At 39.8% G+C, this 16,516-nt stretch overlaps 3 protein-coding genes across 4 annotated transcripts; 1 reads left to right on the top strand and 2 right to left on the bottom strand.

Moving 5' to 3' along the window:
* Positions 1 to 481: 481 nt before the first annotated feature.
* Positions 482 to 5,869, top strand: LOC112576192. Its single transcript, XM_025258471.1, has 4 exons — positions 482 to 547; positions 1,384 to 1,491; positions 2,004 to 3,235; positions 4,126 to 5,869. Exons 3-4 carry the CDS (start codon positions 2,749 to 2,751, stop codon positions 4,605 to 4,607), a joined length of 969 nt encoding a protein of 322 aa, XP_025114256.1. The 5' UTR covers positions 482 to 547; positions 1,384 to 1,491; positions 2,004 to 2,748; the 3' UTR covers positions 4,608 to 5,869.
* A 625-nt stretch (positions 5,870 to 6,494) lies between these two features.
* Positions 6,495 to 10,053, bottom strand: LOC112576340. 2 transcript variants are annotated; one of them, XM_025258707.1, is made up of 3 exons: positions 9,983 to 10,053; positions 8,450 to 9,090; positions 6,495 to 7,590 (listed from the first exon to the last, which is right to left on the bottom strand). In XM_025258707.1, the coding sequence occupies exons 2-3, from the start codon at positions 9,072 to 9,074 to the stop codon at positions 7,190 to 7,192; spliced, it is 1,026 nt and encodes a 341-aa protein (XP_025114492.1). In that variant the 5' UTR covers positions 9,075 to 9,090; positions 9,983 to 10,053; the 3' UTR covers positions 6,495 to 7,189. The 2 variants fall into 2 exon arrangements, with proteins under 2 accessions (XP_025114492.1, XP_025114493.1); XM_025258708.1 differs by having other exon boundaries at positions 8,450 to 9,083; positions 9,983 to 10,025.
* A 2,183-nt stretch (positions 10,054 to 12,236) lies between these two features.
* On the bottom strand, positions 12,237 to 16,314 carry LOC112575754 (ribosomal protein S6 kinase alpha-5-like). The gene is made up of 8 exons (XM_025257761.1): positions 16,263 to 16,314; positions 15,850 to 15,986; positions 15,342 to 15,539; positions 14,751 to 14,941; positions 14,576 to 14,597; positions 13,811 to 13,911; positions 13,136 to 13,484; positions 12,237 to 12,791 (listed from the first exon to the last, which is right to left on the bottom strand). The coding sequence occupies exons 1-8, from the start codon at positions 16,312 to 16,314 to the stop codon at positions 12,237 to 12,239; spliced, it is 1,605 nt and encodes a 534-aa protein (XP_025113546.1).
* Positions 16,315 to 16,516: the final 202 nt, after the last annotated feature.

Genomic DNA, 16,516 nt, shown 5'->3' with positions numbered 1-16,516 from the left:
AAGAAAACGAATTCTTCAGAGAGAAGCCAGTCAGCCGCCGTGGTAAGATGTTGTACCGGGACAAAATGAGAGCAAGAAAAATATCTTCTCCGAAGTTACAGAGCTCGTGAGTATTGTTTTCTACCCCAGTATATCTTTGCCACTGCTTTATAACATCCACAGACTCTGTACAAATGTAGAGACAAAACCCTTATCCTTAATTTTCCCGTTTTGATGTTTGGACGGTGACTTACCCTCGCTTCGTGAATACGGCCCTCGTACAGAAAATCTCATCTTTCGTTATGTTTAGAGAAAGAGTAAACACCGACCCACTCATGAAACTGCTCAACAGCTTATCTTCCCTCCCCACAGATATTTACGAAATACCAAGTGCACGTTTTAAGATCCGTTACTGCCAGCATGATTTTACTTATCACTTTTCCAGAAATATACAGTTTCACTAGAAAGATTTAAAGATAGAAATAAATCTTTTTTCAAGGAAAATAGTAGATCCTCTCTCTCCACGTCAACTACCTCACTTGGTTACTGGCCTCCCACCACAATACACGTATGCTTTTTACTCTTGAACTTTATGTGTAATATCATATGTATAGATGATTAGTAATTCAATATTTCGATGAACGAATTTTTTTCTAACCTGAAATAAGTATCAAATATTTTTTTTGCTATTTGATCCTTTATTATTCCGTTTCCATTCTTGAGAGTAGTTACTTGCATTTCTACTAATACCATCCCATCAATCTCTCTACCATTACCTCTAATGCCTCTTTGCGATTATCGTCTTCATTTTCTGTCTTTTATTTTATTTGTTCTCCCTTTTTTCGTGTTAAGTATCATCGTTACAATAAACCTGAATGTAATATGTGCAAATCAGTCTATTTGTTAGAGGTAACCTGAATCACAGGTTCAGAAAATTGTGTCCGCAATAGTATTTTTGTGCTTTTAAAAATTGCGTGCTTCTTGAAGAATTAAGAGTTTGGTAACTGTAAAAGCTGAACATCCAATGACAAAGACTTTTGTGTGACAGTGCTTTATAAATTCCAGTCCAACTCAACTTACGGTGTATCTTTACCTCTTTGCACTCATTTTTGTGGTCTTATTGTGCGATGTTTGGTGAGGTGCATTCTCGATCTTTAAGAAACATTTTTTTCACTTGGATATTTGAGTTATCATAGTTTATTTTCGACATAGGTGCATTTGTTAAAAAATGGATTTATCAAACTAAGCAATGGCAATCTTAAAGGAAAAGGCAAGTAAAATGGCGGCGATTCATGAAACTTTTAAGATTGCAAAACAATCGCTTACTTACAATCTTGTCTACCTTACAATTGTATCGACATGTCTTTGAGTGACTTGGTTCCACCCATTGGCGCAACTCTTCAGTTGCAGTCTCCTACAGTCTACAAAACCCTGGCATCAGGGATCTGGTGATCGTCCACACACTTTGGATCCCGACTGCAGTGAAGAAGAGCTGAGCAAGGAAAGACTGGAGTAACAAAGAATTTCATTTTCCTTTTCCCTTAAACGTTGAAAATTATTTCCTCAAAATAAAAAAAAAAATTACTGCCACTGTTTATTTTTACCTATGTTATCCGACTTCATCTAGCGGAAATTTTAAAACGTTTTAAAATTACGTTAACTGGTTATTTACAATATGTTTACTTATGTGTTCTGATCGAAATACATGATTATGGTTTTGTTATTATTATTATCTTAAACATTATTGTTGAAACTTGTGATGCATCTATATCTATACAACGCATTCAGCTGTGTTTAATGAAAACAAATGTAAAAGAAACCACAAAAAGTTGTAAAAGGCTATTAGTAAATAAGGTGTGGCTCGTCCTAGGGCATAACATATAGTGGATTTCTGTCTGTAGCCTAAGATGAAAGGTTAAGAAAATAGGGAAATAGTAAACAAAATCTGAACTTTTATTTCTCTTCTCTTTCCTTTGTGTTTAAAATGATTTAAAAATTAAAACATTTGGCTATGTATGTTTCAGTGTTTCTCTTCAATCAAAGCAGACCGGAAGAAGCTAAAGATGTCAGCCATATTTTACGTTATTTTCATGATTATCTTGGTAAAGTGCGACACTACCGTCGTAACAAACGGTCGCACGGAGAGCGTTACACCTTGGTCTAGTAGGCTAGGTGAGGACAGTGAGGGTTTAGAACCAGGAACATCAGAATCACTTGCTCCATCTGCATCTCAGGGATCACGATCAAATGTCAAAGTCTTTGCTCGTTTCTGGGAAAATGAGCCAAAGGAAACACGTGTCTCATCAACTTCTGATCAAGCAACTGATATCAGTTTAAATGCAAGCAGCACAACTGCAGATGAAGATGAAAAGGAACAACTGCAACTGATTAGAAGACGACGTGATATGAATGAGTCCAGTTCTTTCCAGGTGACTCGCCTTGCCATCGCCATGAAAGCAATCGAGTTAGAAAACACTCAGCTAAAATCCACTGTCAAGGAGCTTCAGAGTGCAACTAAGAACTTTGCAACAAAGGAGCAAGAGTCTGACTTCGCCTTCTCGCAGGTTAACGCAGCACTTCAGCAACAGCAGCTGGCGATAGGACAGTTACAGCTGCAGGTGTCGCAGCTGTCCACGAACATGATGAAACTGCAGGACGAGAACGAAGCTCTTCGCGCAAAGACGTGCTTGAGAATGGAAGACACCGACTCTTCCCAAGAGCGGATGATGAAGATTTTCAAACCTAACGACCAAGTTACAAGAAGAAAACATGTCTATTTATTTACAGCTGTTGAACGTTTCATCTCTGATATCTGAATTACAAGCAGCAAACAGTTCTATTTATTCACAGCTGTTAAATGTTTCAGACTTAACCTCAGGGTTACAAGCTGAAACCAGCTCCATTTACTCGCAGCTGCTGAGAGTGTCAGACCTAACAACAGGGCTACAAGCAGAAAATGGTTCTATTTATTCACAGCTGCTGAATGTTGTTGATCTGATGGCGGGGCTACAGTCAGACAACAGCTCCATCTACTCACAGCTGCAGGCTTTGTCCGCTGACGTCATCCAGCGTGGGGCGCAGTACGAGGAGCAGCACACGGCCTTGCAAGAAAAAGTCCGGATGCTTCAAACACAGACGACTAACCTGGACTCCAACCTGTCCAAGCGCAGCTCCGCACTCGAAGAACGGCTAACGTCTCAGGTGAACCAACTTCAACAGAAAGACCAGGAACTGGTGCAGATGGTCATAAGACGCAGTACGTAGTTCGCCATTAATCACTCTTTTTGTCTTAATTAATTAATGCTGTTAATCTAATTATAAGCTAGAAAAGACAAAATGTGTGCAGATTTGTTGACATTGAGTTTACCTGTAGACCGTACATTTTCTGTGGATGGAGATTAAGTTTCTAACAATTAATAACCAGGGTACAGTTTTACAGTGGCTCGATTTAGCTGTGACGTCATCATTGTACATGGATACGCTGCGTCAAGGCTGTAGCCAGTAGTCAAGCTAAGAGTATACTCAATAGGTAACTGACCTAATTACGTCACTGATTGACCTTTTCTTGTGGACACATGAGATTATAGATGCTGTAAACAAGGATTTTCCTCGAAATAAAGTGAATTATTCGCTTATAATTTTGAAATTATATCAATGTCTTAAAATTAACGAACATTTTTTTTTTTATCTGAAAGAGCAAAACTAGCAAAAAGGTTTAGAATCATCATCGAAATGGTCACGACACCCAGACTAGTATTTCTTTAAATCCAATGCCTACAACTAATTTTTATAAACATGATAAAGAATATTTCTTTAAGGGGTCTGCATCGTATTCGTCACTTAAAACAAGGCCACGATGCTGTAGGGGCGATACACCTCTTTCATCACTGCGAGTTCAGTTTGAAATCATGTGGTTCTACTGAGTACCCTACCTTTAGTTTCGAATTATTTCTCACCGCTTTTTACTAATCACCATAACGCCTTTCACGCTAAAAATTGCAAAATTAATGTTGGTGAAATTTAATAAAATTCTAGAGTCTTTTGTAGATGTTTCATACTTGAACGACGCCAATCAGTTTGATGTTGTCCTTGTCTTAATTTGGTTTTTCATTTTTCTTTTTTTTTCTTTTTTCTTTTTTTCTGTAGCTTCAGAAGATTTGATTGGATTTCATGCAAGGTTAAGCCAAAACGTGGCAGGTGCGACCACCGAAACCCTTAAACTCGACGTTGTGCATTTCAATGGAGGGGGAGGTTATGACTCGACCACGGGTATCTTCACTGCCCCGGTCACTGGCCTCTATCTTTTCATGGCCACCATAGGTGGCGTCGGTACTAGCACTGCTGCAAGGATTTACATTGAAGTCAACGGGAATCCACTGACCGGCTGCTACTCGGGATTAGAAAACGATTTAGAGCTTGCCACTTGCCACGGTGCAAACAGGGTCTTGAAGGGTCAGCGGATAAGGATCGTTAAGGAAGGTTCAAGTACTCGCCAGATCTGGGGAGGCAACTGGACGACGTTCACCGTGGTGCTGATCCGGAGAGAACCTGAACGGACAAACAACCAGCGAGGAGTCAAAGAACTGGGTCTCGTGGTCAGATTACATAAAAGTGTTTTGTTGTTGTGACTATAGTGTGGGCTGTCACATCACTAACGGCAGAAAACAATTCATTTTTTATGTTTGTGCCTACCAATCCACTCATCATCTTGGTGACCGAACGTTTGCTTGACCACTGTAGACTGTCTTTGCTAAAGTTCCTGAAATTAATTGATTACTACGTGCACATGTAAACATATTTACAAATTTGTGTATGACAAATGTAACACATCTGTAACTTGTCTGCATCTTGACATTTGACTCCAGTGCAACTCGTATTGTTGTATTACTGTGTATCTTTATTGCAGCACTGCTAATATTTGCTGAAGTACAGTTCATCTTTACTGTAGGCTTTGTAATGAGTAATGTGTAATATAATGACAGTTGTGTCCTTTCGCCAAATATGTGGGAGCGGCCCGGTGGCGCAACGGTTAGCGCCTGTCACCAATACAGTGAAGGTTGGCTGCCCAGAGTTCATTTCTCGTCTCGGGCACGCTGTTCTTTCTCTGCATGTGGCATCTGTTTACAGGGCTGGCTGCTTGCCGTAATATAGCCTCAGTTGCTGACACGGCGTAAAACACCCCCTCGCCAAATATGTCTTCAGTTCGGCATAAAACACCAAAGCCTCGACCTCACCCTTTTGTCACTGAATCTACATCGACTTGGGTGTCTTCTGTCATCTGATACATTTTGTTGTTCCGGATACTTGTTATCGAGTGTAATATTGTAACCGAGTGGTGGTCCGTTTTTAATAACCAACCTTTGTTCTTCATATTTCGCCAGGCTAGTTTTGTTTTTGTTTTTTTATGTTTTTGTTTGTTTTTCTTGATGAGAATTCTTGTCCTTATTTCTCAATAGCTGCAATTTGTTGAAATTTTCGCTAAGTGAATTTTCTCGACTGCTTCGATATAACTCATACTTTCTCATACATTTGACGACATTGCTCCTTTCAGTTATTATTATTGTATGATGTTTGTTTTGTAAAGCACTTCCAGTCCGGAGAGGAAAGCGTAACTGATATCAACGTCGTCGTCGTCGTCGTCGTCGTCGTCGTCGTTGTTGTTGTTGTTGTTGTTGTTATTATTATTATTATTATTATTATTATTATTATTATTATTATTATTATTATTATTATTATCTTCTTTTGGAGAAGTCATCTTTATTTTAGTACTGCTTATCTTTATTGTATTACTGTCTTTTCAGTATCTTTACTGTATCACCTTTCATTTTTACTGTAGTATATCTAATGTTTACTTCACGACTGCAATGTTAATAAAAGTGCTGTGCAATTTTACATTTTAATTTTTGGTGATTTTTTTCATAGTTTTCTATCTTTTAAAATACTAGCTTCCTGGAAATAAAGTTATAATATTTTTCGCGAAAAGGGTAAGTGTTTTCATGAAAGTGTTTTCCCTTTTCACGCCATAAAGACATGTCCCGGAAGCAGAAATCTTGAACACGAGTGAGTGATACTGAATCTGATACTATTCGACCACCAGTCAAACAATAACACAATTTAATCTTAGCCCCTATTTTTCCTATCATAAACCACTTTATACCTTATGCAAACACCTCTGGATCAACATCATTATTGATCATCCAGTCAACGCACGGATTAACGAACGTGTAAATAACACAACAAACATACAATATCAATGTACATGCGTATGAATGACCACCTGCGACTGTTAAGTTATTCGTCTTTGCTTTCGTCAAACAATCTGGTCTTCTATCGACGTCTACCTCTTGCCGTGATTCAAACCTTCTAGAAGTGGTCAGGACTAGGTCATGTAAACTGCTTTGCTCTTTCGTTTCACCGATTGGTCGCTCCTTCTTTCCTTCCTTCGGTTCTTTAATTATTCATTCATTCTTTCTTTCATTTGATCAGTAATTTCATTCAATTATTCTCTCCTTCAATTACACATAATTATGTTTATTTTTTGTTACACAACCAGATTTTGCAAGTAAATGCCTTTACTCAAACATAGAAATGCTAATATTTCAATTTTTTTCGAAATGTGACAAGACAATTTTTTTGGCCATGAAGTTAACATCTGTTATGGGGAGATTTCCAAGGTGGGCACAAGTTTATGTATAATTCCACAAGATTTATTACTATAGTAAATATGTACTTTACAACAGTAGTAACACTACAGTACAAAAAGGATTATTAGTCTAATAAAGTAAACATGTCAAGCAAATTATTTGTTACAGACGCGGGAACTTTTTATACCAAAAAAAGTTTAAATGTCATCTGAAGATTACATTCTAAGCAAGTTAATTGTAAAATATTATGTCTTAAGACAAAAGATTGCTTGCAGGCAGGCAGGTAGGGTTCACGATATGAACTCCGAATATTTAGTTGAAGCAAGCAAAAACATTGAACAGTAAACCTTCAATGGTCAACTCTTGCTTGAAGATGGTTGAGCAGAACATACAGGTAGACAGGGTCAGTTTATAGGGGAGTGTGTAAAGCTTATAGTCACTCGACAATACATGGTGTTTCTTGTAACAAAGTGAGGCTTTTACTCGACAGACCACGTCTGTTAGATCAGGAAAGCATGAACATGTAACATGGATTTCTTTCATTGCTTGATGGTTATTTTGTGTTCTCAGCTTTTTATCAACACCCCAGTGAACGTGGTCCAGAAGTCTCCACGGATTTTATAACTGGCCGATCCAACCATAACTACCCTCACTTGGTTACCCTTGATAAGTGATGTTGCTGCGTGGCAACTCGCCATCTCTATCTCAGTAGAGTACCGCGAATATGTTTTGCAGAGTTCATTCTGCCCCAAAACAATCTTTATCCAAACCGATTCCCCAGCAGAGTTGGCAGCAATGTTGACCAAAAACAGATAAACGCCACCAACAGGGGCCGTGAAGATACCCGTTGTCTTGTTATAGCCATCCCCAAAGTTGAATTCCACACTGTCCAGCACGAGAGTTCCGGTCGTCTTGGCGTCGATGGAAATACTAAGTCTGGCGTGGAATCCAACCTTATCAACATGAGCTATGAATAAAACAAGAATAATTTATATCACATTTCTGTTCTCGAGCTACAAGCTGCAGATGTCACCATGCACAAAGAAAAGTCACAGTCGTGATGTCACGTTTGTACATGAAAAGACCTTATTAACATTACAATCCCAGCTTGGTAGCCCGCTGAGGCCTTCCCATTAATATTTGTATTTTGATATCTTTCTATCAATGGTGATGTTTTGTGGAGTGTATCTCAAGAACGGAACGTTGAAATGACTGGTATTCATCTAAATTTTTACAAAAGTATCTTGCATTGTGTTTTACCCAATCATTTTAAAAAAATGCATCCTACTAGTCCTGAATAAATGTAAGGTAGTAATAAAAAAAAACATAAATGGAATAAAATTTTGCATTCTTCTTTATTATTTATCTTTTGGGAGAAGAATTACAATGCCAAAACTCCCGCTTTGCTGCGAGAAAAAGTAGACTACTCAAAACTTCCTCTTTTACGATTTTAACACGAGCTACTCTTGGAAAAACGAGGCGAAAAATTAAGGAAATTAAGGACCCTGCTCCTGTAGCCATGTAAACGGATGTGTCCAGACTAAACTTCTTGAACTCGAAAAGCTCGTACAAATTTCAACAAAGAATCGTCTGGCTTCTCCAGTCTACTAAACTTTGAAAAAATGCATTTTCATAGAGGTTCTGAGATGTATAGACCACCATTTCACCCTCTTTTTCTGTTTACACGCTGAAACTGCAAAAACTGCTTCAAGTTGATTGGATGTTCCCTTAAGATTACAAATCGATAGGAAATAGAGTCATTTCTAGAATAAAAGTAAATAGCAAGTTTAAAAACCCAACAGAGTGATAAATGGTCAACTACTTACTGCGATTTATAATCGTCTGCATCAGTTCCTGGTCTTTCTGTTGAAGTTGGATCACTTGAGAGGTTAGGCCTTCTTCAAGAGCAGAGTCGGCTTTCTCCTGTAACGAGCGCACTTGTGTGTGAAGAGCCTCGTTTTCGTCCTGCAGTTTCATCGTGTTCGTGGAAAGCTGCGACACTTGCAGCTGCAGCTGTCCTATAGCCAGCTGCTGCTGCTGGTTGACTGCAGTAAGCTGAGAAATAGCAAAGTTTGACTCTTGCCACTTTGTTGCAAATTTCTCTGTTGTTGCTTGAAGTTCCTTGAGAGTGAATTTCAACTGTTTGTTTTCTAATTCCAGCGCTTTCATGGCGACAGCAAGCCGAACCGGACTAGAGGAACTGGAATCTTCTACACTGTATCTTCTTCTTCTCTCCCCTGTCTCAGTATTCCCGAAGGATGCAATAGCTGGTGAAGATCTTTGAGTAGCGATTTCAACTTGATGATCCGAACTGTCGTTGTGGAAACTGTCACTATTGTCTCCTAGCCCTCCATGCCTCGGTGTAGCGAGCTCTGCGTGGCCATGTGTCACGACAATAACTCCTCGTGTGACCAGCATAAGCATGAAAATAAGCAGCAATCTGTCTGACATCTTTAGATCCTGTATGCTTTCACAGAGACAACAAACACACACACACACACACACACACACACACACACACACACACACACACACACACACACACACACACACACACACACACACACATATTTATATATACATAAATAAATTTACATCTTAGCAACCATTACAAGTACTATATGGAGACCTCATGCCCTCATTTTATTTAGTCAGTCTTCATAATAAAGATGTTCAAAAATGGAGGGATCCCTTGCCCTCCGCACTTCGCAATGCCAGGCCATCAATTTGAAATACAACAGAAAGGTTACAAGTAATATACTTTCTCTTTTTCTTGCCAAAAATCACACACAGAGACTAAAAAAAGAGAAAACATATCTTAACCACTGACAACAAAGGATTTATCGAAAAATCGAGTAACTGCAAGAAGTATTTCTGAAACAAGAAAGTCTTGAATATAATCATGAAGCTTAAAACATGTATTAAGGGCAGACGATGAGAAGGAAATGGTATTAGTCCGCGTTTGGTCTGCTGCAGGATGATACTGTGAAAGACTTGTTGAAACGCCGGGAATAGAAAAGGAGGCCTTAGTTTTAGTTCGCTGGTCATCCAGGACCTCACATCTGTGACAGAACATTCCAGCTTTGGGACAGTACTGACATATCAGAGTTGGGCTAGGTCCTGCAGCTGGGTTTCACTTTTAACGATAAATTTATTTATTTATTTATTATTTATGTGCTTCTTATTGCAACTAATGTCAAATTACTGAAGTGAATTCTTTTTATATCCGTGTTGTATTGTTCATTATTCATCGGTATAGAAACGGACCTAAGTCTCTGGAAATACTAGACATTAACAAAGTAACTTAACACATAATAAGACATGATCATCGAAAAATCAAAAACTGATGTGGACTATACCTTATTTTTCCCTTTTGAAGCTTCGCCCACACATATATTTACGGGCCAGTCACCAAATGCAGACTGTTGTGTCGCAACAAGTGTCCGCGTTTTATTCGTCTGATAAGGAAATCTCTCCATCTTTAAAGGACTAGTAGGGTGCACATTTATTCCCAGTAATTAGGTAAAGCTCTCTTTAAGATGATATTCCACCAAGTGCGGGTCAATATCACTCTTTCTATGCATGATGCTTTTTTTCCAGATCAGAAATTTACCCTGACTGGATATCTTGCACTGAACTTTGCCCAATCACTCGAGACAAAGTTCACCTCACTAGTCCTTTATAAAAAATCTGCTCGTGGAAACGTGGCGTTAAAATTAATTGCGCAACAGGTAATAGGAGCGAAGACTACTGGTTTTTAAAATATTAATTAAAAAAAACAAAGCTTCTCGATGCCCACCATAACCGAGAACTTGCAGGAGGAAATATTCCTTGTCAGCTTTTTATATTCTCAAATATTTCCTTTTTTCATGAGCGATTGTTTTCTACGACAATTGCCATTGTAAAGGAGGTCACATGACTCTGGAAGCCACATGTGCTTGGCTTTCAAAACAATGAGACCTTGGCACCCAAGTATTCGGGAAGTAGGAGAAACAGAACAAAGAGAAATTGTTTTCACTCTGATAATGCAAATAAGGTTGTAGCAACTAATTAACTCATTCAACAGTTGCTACACGCAGAGGAAAGAAGTCAGACCTGTCTCACCCCAAAATTCTTTGTCAGCAACATTCGAAATATGTCTTTAAAATAGCGTTTAAAGAACTGTACTTTACAAAAGTTGTGAATAAAGATTGGATGAACACCATACCTAGCACGATGTTGAGATCTTCGTTGCTTTCAAAAGCATCGTGGAGCGTGACCAGAAATGGTTTATCGTGCACTTGCTCAAGCACGTGACGCTCATTGTCGCGTGTCACGATTTCGACTTTTCTCTCAGCGCCTGGGGATGCTCCTATTTCAGTAGAGCAGCTCACAGCAGACGACGGTTGACGGCCATTTTTGTTCAGTTCGCGGGGAAAAGGTCAAGGCCTTCTCCCGCTGACCGTAGCCGTGCCTGACGTCACGCTCTTGCTACATCACGTGACCCCCAGAGAGCAGCGTCCCTCGAGGCAGTTCTGACCGAGGCGCTGAGCATCATGGATAGGTTGTGTTTGGAAGGACGGCTGGAGGCCGTGCGTGGAGTCTAGGCGCCGGTTAACTCAAGCCGTGTGGGCTTCCTGTGTCAGGTGTCCTCGGATATCTACGGGAAAGTTTCTTCCATTTCTATGTGGAGGACAGATGACCATCAGGCCTTAGCACTAGCCGTGTGGGTGAGTGCGTATTTCCCCTTGTATTTTTATTTTTATTTTTATTTTTTTTGGAGGGGGGGGCGAGAGGCTGCGCATGTCTGTACATTAGCATACGTGAGTATGTGTTTACTCAGTAATAGTTTACCTTTTTCTTTCTGTAATTTAAAGCTTTGTCTGCTGAGGAGCTCTTTGACCGTTTAAAATAAGAAAAAGGCATTCGTTTATATTAGAGATACAACACAGTACAACCTGGATTAATATATTTCAGAAAGACTTTTGTTCTAAATTTGTACTCCATGTCCCTCTCTCATTGATTCAAATTCACATTTATTATAAAAACTGTAACACAAAGAACAAATAGCATAACAAAATGTGTATTAAGATATGTTATTGGAGAAAATCATTTATACATGAATTTCACTGTCACACATTCATGCTGTTCAAGAAACCTGTCGCTCTGTGAGAAAGGGGGGGGGATAAAGACTAGAGTCCAATCTTTAATATCCCAGATAACTTTATTGAAGCAGTTTCTTAATAAAGCTTCATAATAAATCAGGTAATCTCATTACTTATTAGATATGTCAGTGTTTCCAGAAATTATCTAATGGCAATATTAGCATAAAAAAATGCTATAGCCCTTTACACTCTCCTAACATCAATCGTCGCTTAAGAAAGTACAGAACATCTTTGTGTTTCCCATCTCCATGTTTACACCCTAAGCAGCAGCCAGGTTTGTGCAGGGTGGAAGAATACTCTAGTTTCACAAGTAGATGTGGTTCATGTTGCGCGGATGAGTATCTCCTTCCCGTTGTACTAACAGACAAAATAAATTGTACAACACATCTTAATTTATCATCATCATCAACAGCAACAAAAGGGAAGCAAAGAGCCAGCCATGACATCAACTCATGTCAATGACAGTTTATCATTTGATGCACCCGAATACCTCACGTGGCAGAGTAAAAAAATTTCGGTTTGATTTCTTCTTTTCTCTGCGCCGCTTGCAGGACACGGCGGCCGCCGCCATAACGTTCAGAGAATCTTTCAGGTCGTCGACGTCGTCGACTTCATTTGCGCGTTCGCACTTGGTGGGCATGAGCCGTGATTCACTGGGAGAGCTTCTAGGAGAAGAGCCCACTGTGACCCCTGAAGGGCTGGAACTTGTTGCCTCTGTGGATCCTCGCAAACCGTTCGAACCCTTTGTGACTGAAAAGCTCGGGCTGGCGGTCGGTCCACGTGAAGAGTTGTACATCGTACGGCGCTGTTTGTCACGTGTCTCTGACGTCATGGAGGGCGACGTGCAAGGAGGAGACGCTGCACAGCGGGGGGACAACTCTGAGTGACAGGTGTTGGACGATGTGCAGTTGGTGCGGCGGGGCACGTTGGCCGTTGCGGATGTGGGTTCAATCCTTCTTGTGTCCGGCAGTTCGGAATTCGGACTATCGGCCACGTGCATGGCCGGCGGAACATAATAAAAACCCTGAAACATATTAAGCATTTGTTGCGTACACAAATTTAACTCAAGCAATTTTATATAATTATAATGTTATATAATACACTCTGCTTCAATACTCTTCTCGTCAACTGTGCAAACAGAAGGACAAAGCAACTGGATCTGTAGTATGCAAGGGATAGCAAAGATGGCCTGGACTCAAGAAACATGAAGATGTGTCCGCGGGATTTCAACACCGTTTTATTATATCTTTTCCTTCATTCCCCATTTGCTCTCGGTAAACGACTTACTCTCGCTACTTAGGGTCCCAGGAATTCGTCAGCAGCTACCAAAATCTACTTTTCAGTATTTTAGGATGAAGATAAGCTTACCTCGAACAATTTACTGCTTGAATATGTTGAACTGCATAAGTTGTTTGAGTCGTATTTACCAGGCATTGATGCTACTTCTGCTGTTTCCTCAATCGCCATGTTGGTAAATTCTTTGTCAAAGTTACTGACATCGAAGTCGTTCTCTAGGCGCGGGACGAAGGGGGCCGCAATTTTTTTCTTTTCAAGATCTTTCCAACGAAGTCCATCGAAAAAGAGAGTTTTCTTTAACTCGCCTGCTCCGTGTGTTCCCAACCGCTTGTCGGGGTCTGTCCTCAGCAGGCCCTTCACCAAATCTCTCGCTTTTAGAGACATGGTACTTGGGTAGAGTGGACTGTTCTTCAGTATGCGCCTGCAAGGATGGATCTTATTTTAATTATTACTGATACTTTCTATCTTACTTATCTGTTTATCTATTCTATATTTCTCCGCCTACATTTTTATTTCTCTGTCTTAATCTCCATTTAGTCTCTCTCTCTCTCACACACACACACACAACCTTTATTTTACTAGTAACCTGTAACCAGTTTATTGCATTTTTATAGCCGGTAAGTAGTTTGACTTTGTACGCATTAAGTATAATTGACTATGAACCACGATCTGTGTATCTGACCCCAGGTTGCCAGGTTCATTGCACACCATGACAGCCTCATAGCAGGCGACAAGAGATTGACAGACCTGGACACAGCTGTGGAGTCTTCAGCTCCGTGCAAAGCAAAGGGCGAAAGTCCGGTAAGAAACTCGTAAGTGATGACACCTAGTGCCCACCAGTCCACCGGCTGAAGAGAAAAATTAGTTTAATCTTAGAAGTAAACAAATAATGAATCTTTTTCAATATTCTGCACGTTCATTTGTCTGTCTTACGCCAGTTGTCCTCCCCTGTTGTGTAGATACTATCGTAACCTAAAATTATGACACGTTGTCACCTGTTATACCAATTGTTCTAGAAGCTCTACTGACTACCCAGAATTCTATCCTGATTCTTTTTTGCCACACTGTGGTGCTTCTACCGAGGTGGTGTGTAGACATCTAACGCTTTGTCACGTATTGCCATGTAGTGTCACGTATTGCCACGTAGTGTCACGTATTGTCTTTGCACATCTTCCTCTACCGTTGCTGGTCCTACACAAGTTAAGTCTCTACAACCTCTGATTTCTTAACCGTGGTTTAAAAACGAAAACTTAAAATATAAAGACACGTACTGTCAACGTCCCACCTCCTCTACACAAGACTTCACTGGTCCTGTACAACATCACCGTTGTGTCTACAAGCCTTAAGTCCTTATCTTGGAGTTGAAAACAAAGAAGTACCAGATGAATAATGCTTGCACGTTCCCTAGGTCCTTTCTATTAAAGGTCATTAATCAGATATGTGTTCTTACATGGCCAGGTCTTTCCCCTTTGCTGTATATAATGATTTCGGGTGCCATGTAGGCTGTTGTACCACAGGGGCGATACTTTTCATCCTGAAAATAGACGAGCAGCAATAAAGAGCGATGCACAGTAGACATGTCAACTCCATGTACAATGAAACCCTTATTGAGATATGTACACGTGTTACCGTGTGTCTGCCAAAGACTAATAAGGGAAACAATTTTTGTTTACTATTGCGACCTTACAAGGCGATAGAGACAACATGTGTGCAGTTGAAATCATACAAAATAGCAAAACAGCGAACAGAAGTGAAGAGTATAAATATTACCTTGTCGCAAGACAGGAACCTGCTTAACCCGAAGTCAGTAAGTACCACGTGACCTAAAGAGTCGAGGAGAATATTTTCCGGCTTGAGGTCCCCGTGCACGATTTTGAGCTATAGACAGAAATAAAAAAACAAAAAAATAGCAATCTCACTTAAAACACAACATAATGCAATGAATACAGTGGAGGTCATCTTTATAAATATCTCCCCCGTCATCAACTTTTATCACAGGTAGGCCAAGACGCCATTTTACAAACTGACGAATACCGACGGATACAAAAATGTCATCCTGTCATTGTTTTCACAATAGGCAGACTTACAGATATAGTTCAGTAGACTTTTGTGTAAAAAAAAACCAATGACGATTATTTAATTATGCTGCACCATTTGATATATGTGCAAAGGAAAGATAAAAACATTTAAGTGAACAAAAAATTTTAGTCGGAGGGATTACTAAAAAATGTTAAAAACCTATCATTGCTTTAATGTTTTCGTTTAAAAAGACACTGACCTGATGGAGGTGTTGCAGAGCCAGCACCAACTCTCCGATATAAAATCTCACTTGGCCCTCAGTGAGTCTCCCGTGTATCGACATCCGGGTATGCATATCACCTCCGTTGACATAATCTGAAAGAAACAGAACTCGGGTCACGACAGGTGAATCGTTCTGACAAATGTAGCGAACGTTGTTCTCTACCGAAGATTCAGTCTGGAAGATATCACCAAGGAAACCAATAAACAAATGGCGACACAGTAGCCGGAGGTCAGTGTGGCATCGGGCTAACTGATTTCATAATTAATGCATTTTGAAGTTTCAGTCAAGGGCTAATCAAATGCGATGAACACAATATAGATATGTTGGAAATCCTGTAATTGTCGCTTCGTGTCTGCCTTTAAAGAACTTTACAAAAGTTGAGAATAAAGACTGATTGGTTAAACAGCAGACCTAGCACGAGGTTAAGATCTTTTTCGCTTTCGAAAGCATAGTGGAGGGTTGCGAGAAATGGTTTCCAGCGCACTTGCTCCAGCACGAGACGCTCATTGATGAAGTGGTTCATCGTCCTCAAGTTGGTCGTCTTCCTTACTTGCTTTATGGCATAGAGACGACCACTGTCACTTCCGGTTATCTTCCGCACTAGAGTTATCTTTCCATAACCTGGACACATTGCACAGCTTGGTCAGTATATTATTTAATTAGTTAATTAGTTGTTTCTCGGCTTGAATCTCCTTTTTTGAGACTCGCGGTTCTACAGTGTTCGTGATGCTGTATAATTGGGAGGAAGATAATGGTGATGCTATAAAGCTCAAAACTGAAAAAAGTAAAATGAATTTAATGCCTTCTCTCTTATAATCAAATGTGTACATTGTATGTATATGAAAATGAATATAATAATAGTCTTCACTGCATATTATCGTCAAAGAACACGCTTACCTCCCTTGCCGATAACGGCGATGTTTTTGAAATCTTTATCTCCTACTTCCATGTCGACTGCAGAACACACAGAACACTAGATAAGCAATGTGGTCATCTGTAGAGAAGACAAGTGGGGCGGAAAGAAGAGAAGCAAGGAAGATGATCACAATGTGGAGTCACGTGGCAACGCCTCAACACCACGTGTCGCGACTGTTTTCGCATTATTTGATATATTTTTTTGCACTGAAGAATCTATATCAGAATTGTGACTA

Source organism: Pomacea canaliculata, linkage group LG11, assembly GCF_003073045.1.
Source record: "Pomacea canaliculata isolate SZHN2017 linkage group LG11, ASM307304v1, whole genome shotgun sequence".
NCBI classification, from domain to species: Eukaryota; Metazoa; Mollusca; class Gastropoda; order Architaenioglossa; family Ampullariidae; genus Pomacea; species Pomacea canaliculata.
Note: the sequence above shows the minus strand (reverse complement) of the source record. Positions and strands in the feature narration are given on the sequence as shown.